The 24,521-nt window shown below is 40.9% G+C and overlaps 1 protein-coding gene across 1 annotated transcript in view; it reads right to left on the reverse strand.

Annotated features, from left to right (window-relative positions):
- Positions 1-6,887: 6,887 nt before the first annotated feature.
- LOC126176336 (sodium/potassium/calcium exchanger 4-like) overlaps positions 6,888-24,521 on the reverse strand; it is a gene marked incomplete at its 5' end in the record, with an annotated part of 108,225 nt that continues 90,591 nt past the window's right edge. Inside the window, one exon of the mRNA XM_049923488.1 lies at positions 6,888-7,278. Coding sequence (XP_049779445.1) covers positions 6,950-7,278 — 329 coding nt within the window. The remainder of the gene's footprint in view (positions 7,279-24,521) is intronic.

Raw genomic sequence — 24,521 nt, forward strand, 5'->3', positions numbered from 1 at the left:
TTGAAGTTTTCCACAGGAGTGGCTGAGGGTCTGGCGTGCCACCTTATATATGGTTGTTTGCTTATGGCACAGCACTTGCTGTGCTGTCTGTGCCAATATCAGGTGGCATCTTTAGGTTTTAGGTTGGCTACGGAGGCACACACTCTTTCATTATGCATGCTCACTGTATAGGGTTATAACACTCCATGTCCCCAGAGAAAAACTGTTCACTGTGGAGACGTCCAGGTCTTCATAAGAAGGGGACGAATGCTGGAGAACGTGTCATGCTGTGACAGGGTGATATGGTCCAAAATGGTTCGAGTGTGAACAAGTGTGATGCCCACTCCCCTGTGAGAGACCATAAAGGAGCACCGGTGATGGAGGTGCTGTATTTGTGTCCACCTCTGTGCAAGCACTAAGTTGCGGGAGCAACAGAGAAGACAAAGGCGGTGGCAGCATCACGGGCCGCACAGATGTAAGTGGCCCAGCACTAACTACTCTGCCCGGCAGCCTTGGCACCTAGAATGAAGATGGCACAGGAGCTGAAGGGGACATGAGCCATACCTTGGGAGCCAGCATGGACAGTATGGGCAATGGGGTCTCCGGTGTGTGATCGGTCATGCACAGATGGAGCCAGTCGTAGTGTCGGGACACTAAGCCACTGGGGCCAAGCACAATGCATGGGTGGTGGCCTCAGCAGAGATGGACGACTGCTTATACCCACTTAGAGCACCAGCAAAACCTGCAGGCCCAGATGGAGTCTGGACGGAACCGCTGTGAGGCAGGTGCTGCTAGGTGACTGGGGGTCTGCCGAAGCAGAAGAAGCAGCCTACCATGGTGGCAGCCATGAAGCAGCTCTGCTGGGCTACAGTTGCTAACTGGAATGAACCTATAGGAGCTTAGGACCTATTGAGACAGCCTTGGGAGAATACTGAGTGATGTAATTTTTCATCTGTCTTTTGAAAGTACAGACCAGCTGTCCCACCTCACAATTTCACTGAGGATAAAGTGACCTGACTGTATCATGCAGAATACCACTCTGTGTACAAAAAAATCTTCAAAACACTGAGACCCAAATTATGGGGTCCAAATGAGCATATATGGTAATCCTTCTGAGAAAAAAATCTTTGCAAATGCCAGGCTGTAGCCACTGTGGATGTAGAATGGCAAAGAACTATGCCAGAAAATTTTGAGAAACCATCAACTACAACAAACCAAAAGGAGTTGAGGAAGGGACCCTCAAAATCAGCACAAATACACTCCCAGGGTCACTGGGAGCAGGCCACAGGGTGAGAGAGGCTCGTGGTGCCACCTGACAGGTGGCAAACTGTGAGCACGCAGACACAACAGGCATGATCACATTGTCAATACCCAGGCAAAACACATGGCAGTGGGACAGCAATTTTGTATGAGAAACACCCCAATGGTCCAGGTGGAGAACGTGAACGAGGTCCCATTGCAATGTGGACAGGATCAACTCTTGGGCGCTGACTCTTCAGTAGCGAACAGTAACTTGCCATCAAGAATTGAGAGATAGCAGCAGAGAGCTTAATAATTATGGAAAGGATCTGACACTTGGCCTGGTGGTTTACCTGGTCTGCCATTGTAGATGAGTGTTTTGGGTTTCGACATCCAAACGAAAACATAATAGTTCATTTTGATCAACTGCTGGAACAAGGCCAATCGGCAACTGAGAAGGAGCATCCACTTTAGTGTGTTATGCTGTTGTAGAGTCCAGCATTGTAGGTGATGTGTCGCCTTGTCTAGAAGAGATGCCGATAGACAGAAAAGGGAAACCAGAGGTTTATGATCGGTAATCTAAGAAAATTTAGAACTGTAGAAGAAAACATGAAATTGATTGAATGTGTACACAATAGCAATGGGTTGTTTTATTATTATTATTATTATTATTATTATTATTATTATTATTATTATTATTATTATCTGAGAGCAGCTCTCTTGTGCCTGATTAAGTGTTTTGGAAGTGTACACAATAGGGTGTTTGGAACCACTATCACTGAATTTGTGCATGAGAACAGTCCCTAGGCCCCACTGGAAGAAACAAGATGTTGGCCCGGTCGGAAGGTAACCAAGCAAGTTGCTGAATGTAATTTTGGCTTCAACAGGCTAAAAGCATTGCAGCTGGGCAGCCAGTGAAAGGAATAGCTTTATGTATGAGGGTATGAAGGGAATGAGCCACTTTTGCTGAGTCAGGAAGAAATTTATGGTAGTATGCAATCTTTCCAAGAAAGGCATGCAACTCCTTGACATTAGTGGGACATGGTAAAGCCATAATGGAATTGATATGCTGGCATAAAGGCTTGACACTAGCATGTGAGACTTCAAAACCAAGACAGATAATAGACGACTGAAAAAACTGAAATTTGTCCAAGTTACATTTCAACCCGGCTGCCTGCAGCACCATGAACATGGCCCAAAGGTTCACAAATGTTCATCTGTTGAGGAACCAGAGACCTCAATATCATCCAGGTAGTTGATGCACTCCAGCACAGAGGCAGTGAGTTGCTCCAAAAATCATTGGCAAATAGCAGGGGCACTAGCTACACCAAATGGCAGGCACTAGTATTGGTGTAAACCCAAGTTGGGTATTCACTACGAATATGTTTATAATCACTATCCAGAGACAGTTGCAAGTAAGCTTCAGACAAGTATATTTTAGAAAAAGATAGGCCTTTGGAAAGCTGAGCTAAGAGTTCATCCTGTTGGGGTAAGGGACAGATATCAATAATAGACTGTGATTGTACAGACTTTTTAAAATCGCCACAGAGCTGAAGATTGCTCTTACACTTTGCGACAATTACCAACAGAGTGGACCATTCAGTAGAGGGGATTGATGTGGCAACACCCAACAAGATAAATTGATTGAGTTCTGCTTTGACTTGCTCCCGTGAAGCAATTGGGTTTGGGCAGGCATGAGAAAAACAGTGGTGCACCGCATTTCATTGTGATTTGAGCTTTAAAATGGGTAGCACACCCTAAACCACCCAAAAATATGGAGGAAAATTCTGAGCAGAGCACATCCAGTTGTTAGTATGGAACTTTATCTGATATTAGATGCACTTCATCAGAAATAGAGAATTCAAAAACTTTGAAGACATTTGATCCAAACAAGTTTTCAGTATTGGCAACATCCACCACTATAAAGGCCAAAGGCCAAAGAATTGCTTCATACACTATGGAAGTAGAAAACTGTCCCAATATGGGTATTTGTCATCCATTGTACTCACGAATTGATGAGAGACAGGAGACACTACCAGTGACCCAAGATCCACATAGGTTTGAGCATTTAACAATGTCACTGTCACATCTGTGTCTACTTGCATTTTTGACACCTTATTCTTAACATGTACTTCAACATAAAGTTATTTGAGTCTACGATCACTTGGAAAACACTGTTCACATCCACGTTTATGTCTGTCTTAGCACGATTGTATGGCCTTGATGTCATCTTCCCCCCAAAAGCTAACTGACTGTGGCTGAGGAGAAGAAGCAATAATTTCCTGCTTCCATAGATGCTTCAAAAGACGGGGCAATACAAGAAAGGGATTTCCACATTGTAAAGCACATTCACAAACTTCTCTGTCAGGGGCCAAGCATGTTATAGCCTCACGAACCATCAAATCAGTGTGAATCCCAGTGCACTTCAATAACTGGGAATGACAGCTAAGCCCAATTAGTTCCGCTGACCAATCTCTGTACAACTATTGTGTCCACTTGTAACAATGGTGCAACTCAATCCAAGTGGCAATAAGATGAGTACATTTGCAATGGTACAAATAATTAGACAGCAACTGTCACGTTGCATCAAAAGAGAGACTATTACGTTCCTCCACGGGACCCAGCTGACACAAAAGGTGATGAACACAAGGAGAAATCTATGATAGAAAGAAAGCCTTGGGGTAGGAGACATCAAAAGCTTGGAAGGGTTGCTAAAGGTGCATTTTGTATGGGTCCCAGTCTGCTGCAGGGTAATTATATGTAGCAAATGTGGGGATTTCATTGAGGTGGTGAATCCTGGTATCAGTGAAGCTGCCAAATTGTTTAGTGCCATGGAGAGAGCCTGCTCCTGATTGGTGAGAGCTTGCTGTTGCTCAGCAAGAGTCTGAAGAATTTCTTCCATTGACATGTTGGCCATAGTGAGCCACAAAACAAAACATGCTGAATAGAATACCACACACACAATATTAGAATTCCCACCAGCCAACTTTTAATTCACTTCCACATAAAGGAAAATACAGACACACTGAATGACATAGTAATAAGTACAAACACAAGAAATTAAGGTACAGCGTGACAGTGAAGTATTCCACAGTCATGAAAACATTAGAGTGGCCAAGAGCGTAGTGCGCCTGCTTATATACGGCTGTTTGCATGTGGCACAGCACTTACTGTGCCACCTGTGCCAACCACCTCCAATAATATCCTCAGCAAATCACAATTTGGATTTCTGAAATGATGATCAATTGAAAATGCCATTTACACATTCACTCATCAAATTTTAGAAGCATTAACCCTTAAATGCATGACTTTTTATTTCAAGCTGTAAAAATTACCACGTTTAGTTTATAGTGCCTACATTACGAAAAAAATATTGAAATTTTTTTAAATTTAAATTAACAAAGCATTATTGTTGATAATTGCTACAATCACAAAAACAGACCTAATTTCAAATCTATTGTAAAGACACTTGAATTAACTGTCTACACCATATCTTCTTAAGTATTCAAAATAAAAAAAGTAATTTTCAAACCCACAAATCAGTGCATAAACACCAAAAAAAGTCTCTACTTTCCACCAAAACACACGCACAGCAGTATATCCACACAGCTGATTGTCGAACTGGTTCAGTTCATCCTGCCATTTATGATCGCTATGAAGAACTACTAGCAGCTGCAGTAGAGTGTATACACTTAACTACATAACAAATTTGTTACAAAATGTTGCTCAGTATAGGATACATCGAAGAAATGAAGTCTATAGATGATCAGCTACACTATACATTAAAGGGTTAAATAACAAAATAGCATGGTTGGTATTTTCTGCAAGCTGTATATTGATAAACCAAGGTTTTGTGGAATTGATGGTGTAACCAACCAATGGATGATGTATCTAATCAAAAATGGAGACAGCAGTGCTTAGTAAGTTAACCAGGGTAATAAGGGGAGATTCTTCCAACTGAGGTGAAATCACATATTGGGATTCCCAAAGGCTCAGCCTTAGGTCTGCTATTGTTTCTCACATATGCAAAGGATCTTCAGTCAAATAAACAATAAGCAAAATGAGTCCTTTTTGCAGATGACACTAGTATTACAATCAATCCAAGTCTGAACAGCAACAGAAGAAATCACTGACTTGTTTTCTGTGAGTACTCTCATTCACAATTTGAAAAAGACCCAACATATTCAGTTCTATACATCCAGAGATACTACACAAATGATAACTGTAGCACATTGTGATTAAATAATAAATAGAGTGGAAACTTTTTAAAAAATTAGGTGTCCATATTGATGAGAATTTAAACTAGAAAAGGCATGTTTTGGAACTCCTAAAACAACTTAGTCCAGCCACATTTGCACTTATATTCATTACAAATCTTGAGGCAAGACAAATCAGTAAGTTGATACTTTTGCATATTTTCATCTGATAATGTCATGTGGAATAATACTCTGAGGTAACTCATCTTTAAGAAGAAAAGTCTTTTTTACTCAAAAACATGCTGTAAGAAAAACTGGCAGCTCTTACCTGTGATCACCATGTAGATGTCTGTTTATTCATCTTGTATGTCTGTTTAAGGACCTATGTCTTTTGAATACTGCTTCACAGTAGGTATATTTATTCCTCATGCAGTATATTTCAAATAACACACTGCAATTCAAAAGCAACAATGATGTAATAATTTCAATACCAGAACAAAAAATTACATTCATCACTCCACATTAAGATTGTCTAAAAGGGGTGCACAATGCTGCAACCAAAATTTATGATGCAAATGATCCACCATATATTCTGAAATGTTAATTACAAACTAAGAAAAATGCACAAGACAAATATACAAATTTTTATTTTACAAGTTCGTAGTTTGTGTTACACAGTTTCATCAGTCTTCATTGTTCAGTACAATTAGGTACATTAAGTACGCAAATAAAAGTTTCTGGGTTATCATAAATACTATTATTATGATTCTACTTCATACTGTAATCTTACATAAATTATCAGCAAGTGTCTGACCATGAATTTCTACCTTCTACAGATTGAGTATTAACATAAATTAAAAAATGTGAGGTGCATCCATGTTCAACAGAGTTAACACAGAGACTATCTCAAGAGCTATTATCATTTTGCACAACAGTTACCAGTTGTCTTAATTAGAGTGCAGTCACTCACTTTTCTCAGCTGCATCACATTTTATAGTTGTATAAATAAATTGTTTCCATGTTTATTCTTGTCTGTTTAACACCTTTATTACAAGCCCTGCAGGATTGTTGCCATATACAACTGAGCTGGATAGGAACAAAGCCATAAGATTAGCCCCTTTTTTCAAAAAAAAAAAAAAAAAAAAATTGCCTTACTTCAAACATGCAGGTCAGAAATAAAATCTATTTTTCTTGAATATTTATTTTTATTTTGCTCCAATAATTTGCATTCTTCTCCCAAGGACAATGAAAGACAAATTTAATTTTTTTTGTTGCTATTAACATTTAATATCATACCTTCATAAAGATATTATGTGTCACTTTGTCACATTAATTCTAAATGACATAGTTTTAAACATTTACAGAATCCAGAGTTATTATCCATGGACAACATCAAAGTTTCCAATCATGAACAATATTCAAGCACTCATTACAGTAACTGAAGACTTCCACATTCCAAAAATTCTGCCTTCCTGATTTTGCACTAACTCTGTCCACTGAGCTGCATGGACGCTGCATCTGATAGATGTAAAGCTTCAGATCCATTCACATACAGGGCCATTGATATATCCAAAGGCATTAAGCTCCATGGCAACGGAGACAGCTAGGTATGCCAAGTAAAGGAAGAGGCAAGTCAAACCAAACAGCATGTTGGCCCGATGCCGGAATGCTGTCACCATTCCCCAGCGATATACAATAGTCAGCACCAGCATCGCCAGCAGGGTGAAGCGCATCCCATTGGAGACGATGTGGACCGAGGCGCCACTTGAGGAAGCAGACTTTAGCAGCCACGGCAGCCCGAGGCACATCAACACACCTAATGTGTTTGCACCCAGCGAATTGCTGATCCCCATACTGCCTTCTCCTGTGAAGTACAATATCTCTAATTAGTAATTTGATAACAGCTGTGGTCTTCATAGTGTAATTCAGTTAATTATAGGTTACAACAGATTTTTTACTGTTCTATATGAAAACGCACATGCACGCCCACGCCCGCATGTGCATGCACGCACACACACACACACACACACACACACACACACACACACACACACACAGAGAGAGAGAGAGGGAGAGAGAGAGAGAGAGAGAGGGGGGGGGGGGAGGCTGAGAGAAAGCACTTGTTAAGGCAAGCCAATATTTAATGAGGCTGACAGACAAACACAGAGAAGGCTAATTTTTTTAAAGGCCACTATATCACACGGAACAATAAATAAAAACAATGTTTACTAGCAAAATATACTTTTGTTGTTTATAAATAAAGTGCACAACAAAACATAATTGTGTCTCTGAAAGTGAAATGTCCAAATAGTGTCAAAAATAAAGCAAGTAATGAATGAGAATACAAAATAAAGATCTTTGTAACAGATTCCTCTGTAGCAAGGAGGGAAGTTTACATTCATATGTTTTCATCACTGCCAAGATCTGCTCCATATTTACGCATGCCATTACGACAACAAGTGAACCCTGCTCTTCGTTTTGTTGAGCCATTTCCAATTTTGGTATTAATCTATCACAACCAACATTTGGCCAATATTTAACACACTTTTCTTTACAAATAACTAAAACTACTGGCTAAACTTGCACACTTACAAGTATTTTTCTGTGTATTATGAGAGGCAGCTATGACAGGACATCCAAAATATGTCCAGAATGGGTGAATATATTGTGGTGTAGATTTTACTAAGTTATAGTATGCAACATGCAAATTTCTTGACACAAGCAAGTAATTTTTTTTGCATTTGTAGTGGCTGAATGATGTGACCAAACTCTTTTTAATGAAACTATATACTTTTTTTCTGTGTTGTTGGAAAGAAGCCTTCAAGACTACTTAGTGGCATAACACATGTGGACCTTGATTGAACAGTAATAACATAACAGTTCCACAAACCACTGTCCCATTGTAAGGAGAAGAGGTCCACAAATATCTGCCCTATTCTACATGTACATCGATGCTCCGTAACCCATCTTAATGGCATTAATGGCGGAGGGTACCCTACACCACTACTAGTCATTTCCTTTCCTGTTCCACTCACAAATAGGATGCAGGAAAAATTACTGTCTATATGCCACCATATGAGCTGCAGTTTCTTGTACCTTATCTTCATGGTCCTTAGGTGCAATGTGTGTTGGAAGCAACAGAATAATTCCACAGTCAGCTTTAAATGCCAGTTCTCTAAATTTTCTCAGTAGTGTTCCTCAAAACGAGCACTACCTTCCTTCCAGGGATTCCCAATTCAGTTCTTGAAGCATCTCCAGAACAGTTGCATGTCAGTCTGGGCTTTGCTGTTGTAGTGATCAGACAACTTACTCAAGAAGGTATGTAAACTATCACAATGTAAACAATTGTCCAAAATGTGAACAGGGTTTTTGTTTGTGGCAAATGTTGCCAAATCGTCAAGATTAGTGGTGTGGTTGTATGAAGCTAACTGTGCCAAAAGCTCACTATCTGTGTTCACAAACATTAAAAAAAATTCAAAGAACTGGAAAGTTTGTCATGGCTGACAAGAAGGAAAAAAAGTCTTTGTGACATAATAGTTTTAGACAACCACAGATGTAATGTCAGGAAGGCTTACACACATGTGTTTCTAATACAGAGCTCTCTATGAGGTAAGAGTTATTGACAGCCAGTCGAGAAAGGCCTCATCATAACTACCGATATGAAGTTGAATAACAATGTGGTGGAACTGCTTGCAGGTGCCACTTTGTGACTGTAACAAGCTAAAGCAAATACATTTAAGTCAGCCAGAATGATTCTGGAAAATTTTCAGACCTTCAGAAGAGTGGGGGAGGTGGGTAGTGATGCTGCAGGTGAATCTCACCCAAGAGTCACTGAGCAGCTAGTGCAGACACTCAGTAGTCAGTCACCACAGCACCAGTTAAGTGATATCCATTGCTGAGTCATCTGTAGCAGTACCACAGTTGAGTCTCAAAGTCACTATGGAGTCATGTTGGTGGAGCTGTAGTAAGGGGTCCGGCCGTTGTGGCCGTTCGGTTCTAGGCGCTTCAGTCTGGAACCGCGTGACCGGTACTGTCGCAGGTTCGAATCCTGCCTCGGGCATGGATGTGTGTGATGCCCTTAGGTTAGTTAGGTTTAAGCAGTTCTAAGTTCTAGGGGACTGATGACCACAGATGTTAAGTCCCATAGTGCTCAGAGCCATTTGAACCATTTTTTTTGGTAGTAAGGTTACAAGAAGTCTGTACACAAGTGAGACAGGTCTACTGAGTTTCCAATAATTATCCAGCGACAGTTATTATCTTGAGTCTTCTGTCTGTCAGAGAAGAACAAGCACTTATAGTGTTCCTTTCTAGACACAATGAGTAATAGTTAATACTTCCTGTCTGTCAGAATATAGGAGAGAAAAAGTGTTGTCTTGCACGTGGCCCCAGTCGTGGATAAGGGGTATCTGACTGTGTACTGTCGGAATGAGTTGCAGCAGAGCATTCACGCCTGACAGCAAAAGGTAGAATGCTTGAAAGGCCTGCAATACAGCATGCTAATTGATTTGCAAGGATATGCAGCTATTGTAAGGCACTTATTTGAATAAGGTTAAAGTATTTGGAAAATAAATTGTTTTTGAATTGGATCCTTAACTGATTGCACTCATATTCAGATAAGGGTGCTGACAGAATGTTGGACTGCACGTGTTCCACAGTCCAAAAATGACTACTGCAATCTGTGTACCTCTCTACGATGCTCTCGCACATTCACATCAAACAATGGAATCTCAACAATACTATGAAAATGATAGAGAGGCACTTACTGTAAAGATGACACATTCAGTTGCAGACACACAATCAGTTGCAGACACACAATGAAAAGACTGTCTGCTATCTACCAGGATGAATGCCCACTAAACTACAGCCGAGACCAAAGGGGACCACCCTGTGATGTAACATGCAGCTGCACACAACATTCTTCATTTCAATGGCTGTTTTACAGCTCAGGCCATCTGGATCCTCTCCTCCACCACCATTTTCTCTGAACTGTGCAGACTGGAGTTATCCTCACAACTCATTCTCCTATCCCAAAATGATATTGACCTGAAACTAAGGTAACCTAATGTCCTTACACCCTACACCAAACAGTTTCTGCCCCCTCTGTCCTATCATCTCCTCCCAGTTCACATCTCCCACCCTCACTGTGCTCTGCTCTCTGCCAATGCCACTGGTCTCTTCCCCTCTCTGATGCCCTCATTTTCTCCCACACCCTCCTACCCCTGCTCTCTTCCTCACAGTCTCCCAACACAGTGCCAGGAAGCCACATCTGGCCAACACCCAGTCCCAGCACATTACGCCAGGCAGTGTTGACTCCTCTCCCTCCACCTGTACCCAGCTATCTCTCCCCCTTCCCCACTCAGTAAGATTGTTGCTCCAGTTAGAGATGTGTCTCAGTTTCTACCTGTCCTGAGCAGCTAGAGATAGTGGTCACATGTGTGCAAGGTGTGCTTACTTGTGTGAATGCTTGTATGTTTTTCTTTTCTGATGAAGGCTTCAGCTGAAAGCTTAATGTGTAACACTCTTTTTGTTGTGCCTGTCTGCATCCCAAAACATATTCTTTACTTTGAGTAGCAATCTATCCTTTTCATAATATTGTAAACATTCACTTCATTTTAAGGGATGCCCAGACACAATAATGGAAGCAGGGCTATGCACACAGATAGCAGAGTAAGAATGGGTGAAAATACGCTGAGTAACACAAATTCATACAAAAAGGCTACTGATGCCCCTCCAAAACAGAGTTATGATATCAGCTGCTCAAAAACTTGATCTTTTGGGACAATGCAATGAAAAATATTTGATGAGTTAGTCGTCTGCATGTTATACAGATCATATTATTGTATGATCGATCACAATGATGTGGAAGCAATCAGTTATTTTACAATTTTAATGAACTTCCTGAGTGAAAAATGTAGCAGCATACTGACCATCTATGTGATTGTCTTCTACATTAATCTTAAGCTGGTTTTATTTCCTTTTCACTTTTATATGGTGAATTATAATTAACTCTTATGTGCAATGTCGCCCCCCCCCCCCTCCACCGCCTCTCTCTCTCTCTCTCTCACACACACACACACACACACACACACACACACACACACACACACATGCAGAGAGAGAGAGAGAGAGAGAGAGAGAGAGAGAGAGAGAAACAGAGAAATAGAGAGAGAGAGAGAGACATATATAGTGCATACATATTATAGTTCTATGTGTTCAAAATTTCTTAATTCGTCTATTGAAGAGGAGGAGTTGTCAAGCAGAAATAAAGTCAATTTATTTGTGAAGTTAATTATTTTGTCTGTGAGATTCAGCACATCACTGGCAAGTCATCGACAATTTTTGTGGCTGAATACCTCATTCCTTTCTGTGCAACACCAAGGCTTTTCCTTATTGTTGTATGTGGCAAGCAGTTTTATTGAGAGGAAAAATGGTTTTTCAAAATTTTTCATTTGGTTGTCTTTTATATGACATACATTACTGCCTCTTTAGTAAGATAATGACTGAACCTGGGCCAGTATAGTACTGAATGTTTTGCAGAACACCCATGCTTAGCCCAAGTGAACAATGTCCCACAGTTGTACCGCCGACAGAGGGACGCCCACTCAAGCACCTTCTGCCCACCAATGAGAGAACAGGGAGATGGTCACACGTGGCCTGTCAGATAGGTAACTGAGAGTGCATCAGTATTTGGGATGCTCTCTCTTGCCTGTCAGCTCAGTCTGTGACCAGATGTGTTCACTACGCAGTGCCTCGCAGTTTAACTGGCAGCTTCCTGAAGTGTAGGCATTGAAGAATAATACCTCCACTTGTAACTGGAATCAGTTTCCTCTTTCAATGGTTTTATTCCAACACCACCAGATTCCCTGCTTCTTGCTCATTTCCCATCCTACCCAAATTCAGCACATATGTGTTATTCTTCTTCTGAATGTTAGTGTTGTTTTCAAACTGTGAATGACCATTTACAACAAACTTAATGATGTAGTAAATGTGTTGAGAAGCTGTTGTATGCTAAACTGTTAAGAGTGTTCTGCAAGACCATCTGCAGTGGATACCACAGATTCAGTACAATGAACACTTTCTTCCTCTGTGAAAAGTAGTTTCAGAATATGATGCCATAAGATATTGGTGAGTGCAAATATGAAAAGTAAGTCAAACATTTGACATTTTCATCTCCAATCACATGCATATTGTTAGAAGTGCAAATAACTGTTGTTCTGTGACACATATCACTATGGTCATATAGGTATTAACCTAAAAATAAAACATAAACTGCAGCGACTTTATATAACTGAGGAAGTAAGAGTATTTTTATTTTAAACTAGGGCAATTTCTGATCATTTTGCTGAGTTAAATTTAGCCTGAGGAAGCACAAATAGTTTATATCACTTTAACAATATTTAATATATCTAAAAACAAAGATGATGAGACTTACCAAACAAAAGCGCTGGCAGGTCGATAGACACACAAACAAACATAAACATACACACAAAATTCAAGCTTTCGCAACAAACGGTTGCTTTGTCAGGAAAGAGGGAAGGAGAGGGAAAGACGAAAGGATGTGGGTTTTAAGGGAGAGGGTAAGGAGTCATTCCAATCCCGGGAGCGGAAAGACTTACCTTAGGGGGAAAAAAGGACAGGTATACACTCGCACACATACACATATCCATCCGCATATACACAGACACAAGCAGACATTTGTAAAGGCAAAGAGTGTGTGTGTGTGTGCGAGTGTATACCTGTCCTTTTTTCCCCCTAAGGTAAGTCTTTCTGCTCCCGGGATTGGAATGACTTCTTACCCTCTCCCTTAAAACCCACATCCTTTTGTCTTTCCCTCTCCTTCCCTCTTTCCTGACGAAGCAACGGTTTGTTGCGAAAGCTTGAATTTTGTGTGTATGTTTGTGTTTGTTTGTGTGTCTATCGACCTGCCAGTGCTTTTGTTTGGTAAGTCTCATCATCTTTGTTTTTAGATATATTTTTCCCACGTGGAATGTTTCCCTCTATTATATTCATAACAATATTTAATTATTGATAGAGTTTCTAATTGTTATTTCTCTTCATTAAAGTATAATTTTGCTCATTTCACACCCACAAAGGTTCTTTTTCATAGTAGGATACACAGAAAACAATCACTGAATGGATGGAAGTGTTCTGTTATATATTGCACTAGCTCTATGGCTATGCATGTGGAAAGAGCAAATGAGTGCACATATAACCAGAAGAAACTGCAGAGAAGTTTTCTTTGTTTTATATATCTGTTGGCCTTAGTATTATTGGGATAATGACACTGATAATGCTGTGCAGAGGCCTAAGCATCACTGGCAGAGGGACTAGGGATGACAGACAGGAATATCTGTGAAATAAACAGAGCCTTCATTGTGTTGTGAGACATGTGATGGTGCATTCATGCTTTTGTGTCATTCAGTCACAATAAAGTACAATATATTGTTCACTCACAAACATCTCATCTCCATTATTGGAACTTATCTTACACCTGGTAGGGAAATACTCCATATTAGTGACCCCAAGTCAACGGCATACAGCATACCACATACTGCAATGAGTAACTGTTAATTTCGATTCAGTTAATGTGCTTTAACAATGCGAACATCTTTTGTTGGACACACCGCTTCACCAGCCCCTCATGACTCTGCCACACGGATGAATGCAAATGAAGTGTTTCAGCAGTGCAACAATGTCACCGACCAGTAGTAACATATGAGTGAATGGCAGCAATGTGTTCTGTGTTACATAATGGGCCAACAGCCGGGTAATCTTCTTTAAGACTTTGGACATGAGCCACCTCAAACTGCATCGGTGTGTGAACCAATACAACAAACAGAACTACTTTCAAACTGTGATGTATTTCACATGATACCAGTCTCACCTGTGCTGTGAAGTACGGTCAGACACACAATCTCTTCGCTCATGGCTCCACAGCTGGCTACCCTCTAACACAGTATGGTTACCGGGTTTACAACCATGCCATGATGCTATTTCACTCAGCCACAATTACACTTTCACTATGTACCCATCATGATATGATTTGACTGGTTTCTCATGCTGAACTACTGCAATTTCGGGGGCAGAACAGTCCACTCTCTTGTTCACAACTATGGAATGTGCTTTCAATACCGTAGGCATCCTGGATAATGATACCCAATTTGTGACTTTACTTTGCCATCTGGCAGAACATACTGACCTCATAAGTGATGTCATAAAAACACTACCCACTCAAAACAAGTATGATATGGCAAAATTGGTCCTCCTGTAGTGCCTGTAACTGACAGCAGTTGAAATGAGGAAGATATGAAGAGTAACTTGCTGATTAGGCACTGTAGCAGCTTTGGCATCAGCTACAGACGACACTTAATGCAAGTCTCATTCTGGATGCAACTCTGTGGACAAAGTGGATAGTGAAACTTCCACTGCAGCTGTAATGATTTCCCACAAGGCAGGGCCACTTGAAAAAATAAACTAGTTCTGGCCAACAGGATGTTTAACACGATGCAACACCATCAACAAATAAACACAACAGGAAATTCCACATCATGAAGGATGCGTCCATTACAAAATGCCAAGATCACCTTTACAAAATGCCAAGATCACCGATTCACCATGACCTGCTCCGACAGCACACAAGGGTGACATCGCTGCCCGCCCTCAGAAGGCAACTCAGCCAAACACTCGTATCACTACGGCATCAGCTGGCAACATTGAGTTGAGCACCACTGCCACTTTGAGGCCATTACTCAGCACGTATCCCTATTAGTTTGGTACAGCTGCAAGCAATCGTGATGAGACGAGAATTTCCACGCATGAGTTGCACTAGGTGCACTGGCTTGTGCCAATCAACAAGTTGCCAACAACTGCTGTGCATTCTTCAAACACACTCCTATTGCCAACACCTCTGGAGTGTTTACTGCATATATATGATCATGACATACATCACTACTTCCTGGTAAACACAGGTTTTGATATTGGCAAGAAACCAAAGGAAACTATTTCAACAATTCACCACTACAACAGTGCTCAATCTCCATGCCATTAACAATTCATGGTGCACTGAAGTAATGATGAAACCCTGCACCTCTCCCTGCTACACTGTTTCACATGGGTTTTCTATGTGTGCAATGTCAAGGAACTGGTATTGGGGACTGATATCTTGTGACATTTCCGCCTCTTGCCAGACCAATGAAACATGTCACTCCTGCACCATTACACCAGAACTCTTCACCTTGATGACACATTTACCCTGCAGAACAACGCTGTGCCCCACTGTGCACATGGTTGACAAAGTAACATACACCAACATACCTGAGGAGCATGTTATGATTGCAGTAAACCTGTCGACTGCCACTCAAATTCGAATACACTCCTTGCTGAAAATGCTACACTCTAACAACAGAGTGTGAACAACACATCCACTACCCTTTCACTGGCAGGCGAGCACTACAAGAATCTTATGTGTGCCACAGCCATGTGCGCTGTGATCAACAGTCCCACAACACCTCACCAAACACAGGTTAGTATGGTGCACTCTGCCTCACCTAACAGTACATCAAATGATGGCACTCCTTCCACAGCAAATTTCCGATGGTCCGAGGTTCAACTATATGCAGTCCGAAACTGCCAGCCAACCAGATCAACACAAAGTGCACTGTCTCGCCCCAGCTAACTGGTGTACCACAAAGGTGGTGGTTGATGAACTGTTGATGCAAGAATAAACTGTTAAATGCAGGGATAGTCCGCCTTTTGGGACAGCATGTGGGAATCACGAATAAAACTTGTGTGAAAGAAATATGGTAGCATCAGACTCTGTAGGGACTGCAGACCTCTCAACTGCAGACCTCTAAACAGTGTATGATAGCTACCTGATAACAAACTTCCAGGATGTCAAGCACTTACTTACAGGTGCCTGATCAACTGTAAAAAAGGGTGCCTCCAAATTCCAATACACTGAGATGACATTGTAAAAATGGTGATAATCACACCATTTGGCCTGTTTGAATATTTTGTCATGCCATACAGTCAGGAGAATGCAGCCTAAATGTGATGGCATTTCACAGATGGAATTCTTTTTAAGCTGAACTTCTGCTGCACCTGTACTTTAGAAGATATCCACATTTTTTTGCCCACACCCCACCAATACAGCCAACACACTGAACAAGTTCTTGCTGCCTTTCAGGACAAGGGCATGGCCATTGATGAAGAGAAGTATCAGCTATGGGGGGCTGAAGTAAAAGCATTAGTACATCTTAGCAATCTTGACTTCCTATTGGCATCCCCTATTGCTAGCAGATAGAAGCACCTCTTACCAATGCTCTCACTGGGCCGGACAAACAGGAGAAAAGGTGAACAGTGTGGTATGATAAAATGAAGGATGTATTTGAACTTGCTAAGGATCGTCTTGCAAGAACGATTACTTACTGTCACCAAAGATGCAAGTGACACCACAATTGGGGCTGTACTGTAGCAAGTCATCAGGAGCGAAACTCAATCCTCATGATTCTTTTTGCAAAACTTCACAGCTTCACAGTCAAAGTGGTCTGACTTCGACCGCAGATTACTAGCTGTTTAGGAGGCAATTAGCTTCTTCAGGGAAGACACTGCGAGGAGACATATCATTGTGTTTACAGATCACAAGCTGCCTGCCGATGTGATTCATCACTCGTCAAAGAATGTCAGTCTCCATGGCTATTGACACCTGGACGTCATCAAACAATACAATTCAGATGTTTGCCACAGATGTGGGGCTGATAATATAATTGTGAATTACCTATCACACGCCAATGTCATTGCTCTCCACACTGACTATCAGTTAGCAGCTGAACAGAGCAAAGATGCAAGTGTTACAGACTTACTAAGCAGTGACTCTACAGGAGTGTGCAGTGAACAACGAACAGTACCCAGGTGCACAAAGTGCAAAAAGTTTGCAATGTATCCCACAGCAGACTACAACCTCTGATGCTGAAGACAATGCAGTGCACAATCTTTGAACAATGTCACAACTTGTCTCACCCAGGCATCAGTTCGACATTTCGCTTCATTACAGAGTGGTTTCTGTGGCCAAACATAAAATGAGATTGCTGCTGTTGGGTACAGGCATGTGCAGCATTCCACTGCAGCAAACTCATCAGGAACAACAACTGCAGTTAGGACAATTTGAGATACCAAGGGCCACTTCCACCATGTAGAACTCGACCTCATTAGACCCTTACTGCACAACACTTGTTGTCAGTTATCAACAGAGCATCCCAATGGGTCGAAGCAATACAACTGCAGAACATCACAGCACACTCAAGAGCTTGTGTACTTGAAGCTAGTTGAATAGCTCAATTCAGCTTAGTCAAAACAATTATAACTGACCACGGTCAATGGTTTGAATCAATGCTATTCAAAGCTCTATGCAACCTCTGTGGCATTAAGCACAATCATACATCAGTCTACTACCTGCAAAGCAACAGGTTGGTCGAGTAATGGTACAGGACACTTAAAGCTGCTCTAATGTGTCATGGGGATTGAGGACAGAGACTTCTCTGGGGGTACTTTCAGGAGTACCAACAGCATTTCAGGAGAATCTGCAAACATCAGTAGCCAAAATTCTATATGGTGGGTCACTAATACTGCCTGCAGATTTGAACATATAGCTGCAGCCTTCTGAACAGATGGACTTCCCCACTCTGGTTCAGCAGGTAAAAGACCATATCAGACACATGTGCAGCCACTGCCTGCAGTGCACTTAATCCATAAGGTGTTTGTGCACAAAGTGCTGCATTCCAGTGATTTTGTCATGCTGCGCAATGAAACAGTTACACTGGCTTTACAACCACCCTACAAAGAATGATTCAAAGTCCTCAAAGTGGTTACACACAAATTCAAAAACCTTCTCAACAACAAAATGACAACTGCCTTGATTAACCACTTAAAGCTTACATGGGTCCTATGGGACAATGATCCAGTGAACGCTCACGACACTGCAGTGAATGTCAATTACAGTGACGACTGACTACCATGCGGTATGTAGTCAACCTCTCAGACTCAGAAGAACCTGTCATTTTCAATATAGATCTTAAAGACTTTGACCCAAAGAAAATAAGTGTCACAATCGTCAATAATACCTTGACAGTTGACGCCCACAGGGCCAAAGCACCGACTTTGAATGTAGCCCAAATGCAGAGAATTGAACATACATATGTGCTGCCACACAACATCGAATATGCTTCAATTTCATCTCATTTATCAAGCCCTCCCGGACGATCATCTACTTGAGGGTTCTCACAAGACAGATCTCACACAACAGTCCACATGCCGACACAGATGCACCTGTTAATGCATCAGCTCCACTGCCTCAGCCTGTGGCCCCACCCACCCAATTTAAATCCCAATATAGCCACACCAGACAACTCCCACACCAACTGCCCCCTTACTATCTTATCTGTATGGCATCAGCGTTAACGGTGACACATTTCTGAGAAATGGTCTGGTCGTGTCTTGTGTACGTGCCTGCTACAGCACCAGTGCAGCACTTCTCTTGGAACCGCCTGGTCCTGTCTCACACATGCGCCAGGCACGACATGCTCAGTCACACACATCTGTATACTCCACAGTGGACAGTCTGTGCCAGCCACATACAACTTGATATGTCAGCACCATTTGTCACAAGGCACACATCAAGTCTATAGCTGAGTTCTTCCCAAACATTGATAAGTGTGTCTTCAGTGATTGTAGCAACAGCTGCTTCAATCCAGTTTCTTAATTCAGGGAGGTCTGCTGATAGCAGAGGCATGTACACACGATCCTTGATGAAGCCCCAAAGAAAAACATCACATGGCATTAGGTTGGGTGAACGTGGAGGCCATGCAAAGCAAGCCCTATCATTGGGGCCCTTGTGGCCTATCCAGTGCTTGGGTACAGTGAAATTCAACCAACCATGAACTTTGCTATACAAGTGAGGTGGCACACCATCTTGCTGGAAAATAAAGTTCTCTGGGTCATCTTCTTCCAACTGAGGGAATAGCCATTGCTCTAGTGTATTAAGGTAAGAAGTGCCAGTTACAGTAGGTGCACCAATAAAGAAAGGCCCATAAACTTTCCGCTGGGATACAGCACAAATAACAGTCACTTTACATCTACATCTACATCTACATTTATACTCCGCAAGCCACCCAACGGTGTGTGGCGGAGGGCACTTTACGTGCCACTGTCATTACCTCCCTTTTTTGTTCCAGTCGTGTATTGTTCGCAGGAAGAACGACTGTCTGAAAGCCTCCCTGCATGCTCGAATCTCTCTGATTTTACATTTGTGATCTCCTCGGGAGGTATAAGTAGGGGGAAGCAATATATTCGATACCTCATCCAGGAACGCACCCTCTCGAAACCTGGCGAGCAAGCTACACCGTGATGCAGAGCACCTCTCTTGCAGAGTCTGCCACTTGAGTTTGCTAAACATCTCTTTAATGCTATCACAGTTACCAAACAACCCTATGATGAAACACACCACTCTTCTTTGGATCTTCTCTATCCCCTCCGTCAACCCGATCTGGTACGGATCCCACACAAATGAGCAATACTGAAGTATAGGTTGAACGAGTGTTTTGTAAGCCACCTCCTTTGTTGATGGACTACATTTTCTAAGGACTCTCCCAATGAATCTCAACCTGGTACCCGCCTTACCAACAATTAATTTTATATGATCATTCCACTTCAAATCGTTCTGCACACATACTGCCAGATATTTTACAGAAGTAACTCCTACCAGTGTTTGTTCCGCTACCACATAATAATACAGTAAAGGATCCTTCTTTCTATGTATTCGCAATACATTACATTTGTCTATGTTAAGGGTCAGTTGCCACTCCATGCGCCAAGTGCCTATCCACTGCAGATCTTCCTGCATTTCGCTACAATTTTCTAATGTTGCAACTTCTCCGTATACTACAGCATCATCCGCGAAAAGCCGCATGGAACTTCCGACACTATCTACTAGGTCATTTATATATATTGTGAAAAGCAATGGTCCCATAACACTTCCCTGTGGCACACCAGAGGTTACTTTAACATCTGTAGACGTCTCTCCATTGATAACAACATGCTGTGTTCTGTTTGCTAAAAACTCTTCAATCCAGCCACACAGCTGGTCTGATATTCTGTAGGCTGTTACTTTGTTTATCAGGCAACAGTGCGGAACTGTATCGAACATCTTCCAGAAGTCAAAGAAAATAGCATCTACCTGGGAGCCTGCATCAAATATTTTCTGTGTCTCATGAACAAATAAAGTGAGTTGGGTCTCACACGATTGCTGTTTCTGGAATCCATATTGATTCCTACAGAGTAGATTCTGGGTTGCCAAAAAAGACATGATACTCAAACAAAAAACATGTTCTAAAATTCTACAACAGATCGACGTCAGAGATATAGGTCTATAGTTTTGCGTATCTGCTCGACGACCCTTCTTGAAGACTGGAACTACCTGTGCTCTTTTCCAATCATTTGGAACCTTCCATTCCTCTAGAGACTTGCGGTACATGGCTGTTAGAAGGGTTGCATTTGTACCACCTTGTGAGCATTTTCTGAGCCCCAGGTGCACACATTGTGACTGTTAACACATCCACTAAGGTGAAAGGTAGATTCATCACTGAAGACAGCCATGATCCAGAAAATCTTCATCTTCATGAAACAACATTTTGTTTGTGAAGTTGGCACATAATTCATGGTCTGCCGGCTGTAGAGCCTGTAATAACTGTAAGCGGTAAGGACGAAGTTATACACGTTTTCTTAAAACTTTCCAAACAGTCGACACGGAAACCTGTAATTCACGACTAACCTTCAAGACTGATTTCTTTGGGCTACAAGTGAATGAATCTCTCACTCACTCAACTGTCTCTTCACTAACTCTTGGTTGTCCTGTGCTTTTCCCTTTACAAAGGAAGCCGGTATCTTCAAATTGATGATACCATCTATGAATGTTATTATCACTTGGAGGATCACAACCGAACTTCAGCTGGAATGCACGTTGCACAGTAACTACAGATTCGGTCTTTGCAAACTGCAAAACACAAAACACCTTCTGTTCACTAGTCACCATCTTTGTTACTACTGCTGTCTAGTGTATTGCGGCGGAAACATTGTACACTGCGTATGTGCACTGGTGCCAAACACAACTGTTTGAGTTGCTCTTTCATATGACATATCATTTATAAGTGTAAGTTTAATGTAATACATCTTATAAAGCTTTAAAATTCTGGTATTCATTTATAAACATCCTGTATGGTATTGGACATGGGGGAGTTGCAATATATATTTAGAGTGGAATAAATCTACAATACTTTACTATTGATGTCACAGACCTGTGTATAGACACCACCTTTGAGGCTGTTGTTGTTGTTGTTGTGATCTTCAGTACTGAGACTGGTTTGATGCAGCTCTCCATGCTACCATATCCTGTGCAAGCTTCTTCATCTCCCAGTACTTACTGCAACCCTCATCCTTCTGAATCTGCTTAGTGTATTCATCTCTTGGTCTCCCTCTACAATTTTTACCCTCCACACTGCCCTCCAATACTAAAGTGGTGATCCCTTGATGCCTCAGAACATGTCCTACTAACCGGTCCCTTCTTCTAGTCAAGTTGTGCCACAAACTGCTCTTCTCCCCAATTCTATTCAATACTTCATCATTAGTTATGTGATCTACCCATCTAATCTTCAACATTCTTCTGTAGCACCATATTTCGAAAGCTTCTAATCTCTTCTTGTCCAAACTAGTTATCATCCATGTTTCACTTCCATACATGGATACACGCCATACAAATACTTTCAAAAACGACTTCCCGACACTTAAATCTATACTCAATGTTAACAAACTTTTCTTCTTCAGAAATGCTTTCCTTGCCATTCCCAGTCTACATTTTATATCTTCTCTACTTTGACCATCATCAGTTATTTTGCTCCCAAAATAGCAAAACTCCTTTACTACTTTAATTGTCTCATTTCCTAATCTAATTCCCTCAGCATCACCCGACTTAATTCGACTACATTCCATGATCCTTGTTTTGCTTTTGTTGATGTTCATCTTATATCTTCCTTCCAAGACACTGTCCATTCCATTCAGCTGCTCTTCCAAGTCCTTTGCTGTCTCTGACAGAATTACAATGTCATTGGCGAACCTCAAAGTTTTTATTTCTTCTCCATGGATTTTAATACCTACTCCAAATTTTTCTTTTGTCTCCTTTACTGCTTGCTCAATATACAGATTGAATAACATCAGGAAGAGGCTACAACCCTGTCTCACTCCATTCCCAACCACTGCTTCCCTTTCATGCCCCTCGACTCTTATAACTGCCATCTGGTTTCTGTACAAATTGTAAACAGCCTTTCGCTCACTGTATTTTACCCCTGCCACCTTTAGAATTTGAAAGAGAGTATTCCAGTCAACATTGTCAAAAGCTTTCTCTAAGTCTACAAATGCTAGAAATGTAGGTTTGCCTTTCCTTAATCTTTGTTCTAAGATAAGTCGTAAGGTCAGTATTGGCTCACGTGTTCCAATATTTCTACGGAATCCAAACTGATCTTTCCCGAGGTCGGCTTCTATCAGTTTTTCCATTTGTCTGTAAAGAATTCGTGTTAGTATTTTGCAGCTGTGACTTATTAAACTGATAGTTCAGTAATTTTCAGTTATGAGGCTGCAGTTGTACATATACCTACACATAATATTATTGTTGCATCTGTATATCGCACACCATCTTCTAGTGAATATGAATTTATAGTAAATTTTTAAAAGAAAACTGTTAGTTTTACTAACTAAGCCTAAATATAAATACCAAAGAATCTTAATTTTTGGTGATATTAATATGGATATCAGGGTACAGAGTCATATCATAATGGAATTCTTGGATAGCTTGAGAGCTTTTGATTGTTATTGTCTAAATGATAAGCCTACTAGATATAATGCATGTTGAGACAATATGATAAATAATATCCATGAAAATAATGTTGAAATTGGAATAGTCTAGTTAGGCCCAGCTGATAATGATGGCCTATGGATTGCAGTCCCAGGCAGCATTCCAGATGAACAACACAAAACTGTTAGACCTATGAATGAATGCAACATAAGAGAGTTTAGAACTAGATTAATGCCAGTTAACTGGAATGACATCTTGTACAAACAAATTATTTATAGAAGAAATTGCAAGAATATTATATGAATGTTGTCCCAGATTAGTAAAAAAAACAAAATAATAACCAAGATCATAAACCACAGAGACTAAATAATTGGTTCACACCATACCTGAACAGCATCAGGATTATGCTTCTTAAGTTTAAGGACAGATATCACAACAGCAGCGAGTACAAAGAGATGTACATTAGAATAAGAAAAATCTATAGATCTGAAATAAGCTTGGCAAAATGTAGTGCGAATGATAACTACATTCTTAAAGCTAGAAATAGCCGTAAAGCTGCCTGGGAAGTAGTTAAAAGTGAAATAAATAGACCAACAACTCAACTAGCTATACCCATAGCCCCAGATATCTTAAACTCATGCTTTGTTAACTTCACTTTACAACAAGATTTGTCTACCCCCAAAGCCATGCTTGATGATAAAACTCTTTTAGGTTTAAATAAGAATGTAGTTCATAAATCCTGCTGGGCAGTAACTGTACATGATGTCTGCAAAGCAATAGACAAACTAAGTAGTTCCAGAGCAGAGGACTTCTATGGTATGTCAAAGTTTGTCATAAAGAAGATATCAAGTGATCTTCTGTCCCCTCTAACCACTCTCATTAACCGTATATTACAGCAAGGGATTTTCCGCAACTGTCTGAAAATAGTAACTATTCCCATATTTAAGAAAGGAGATAAATCAAATCCAAGTAACTATTGCCCTATCTCATTAATCCCAATAATATCTAAAATAATTGAAGACTGTGTTCACCAACAAATGAATCACTATTTTGAGAGGAATAACCTGTGAAGTAACTTGTAATGTAATGGACTACTGAAACTACCGATACCACCAGCTGGCGAGGTGTGCTGTGCCATCAATCAACTTGAAGGAGCAAGTGAACTTTAACTACATGAACATAAACTGAAATATTATTATTTTGTTACAAAA

This window comes from Schistocerca cancellata, chromosome 3, assembly GCF_023864275.1.
Source record: "Schistocerca cancellata isolate TAMUIC-IGC-003103 chromosome 3, iqSchCanc2.1, whole genome shotgun sequence".
Lineage (NCBI taxonomy): Eukaryota > Metazoa > Arthropoda > Insecta > Orthoptera > Acrididae > Schistocerca > Schistocerca cancellata.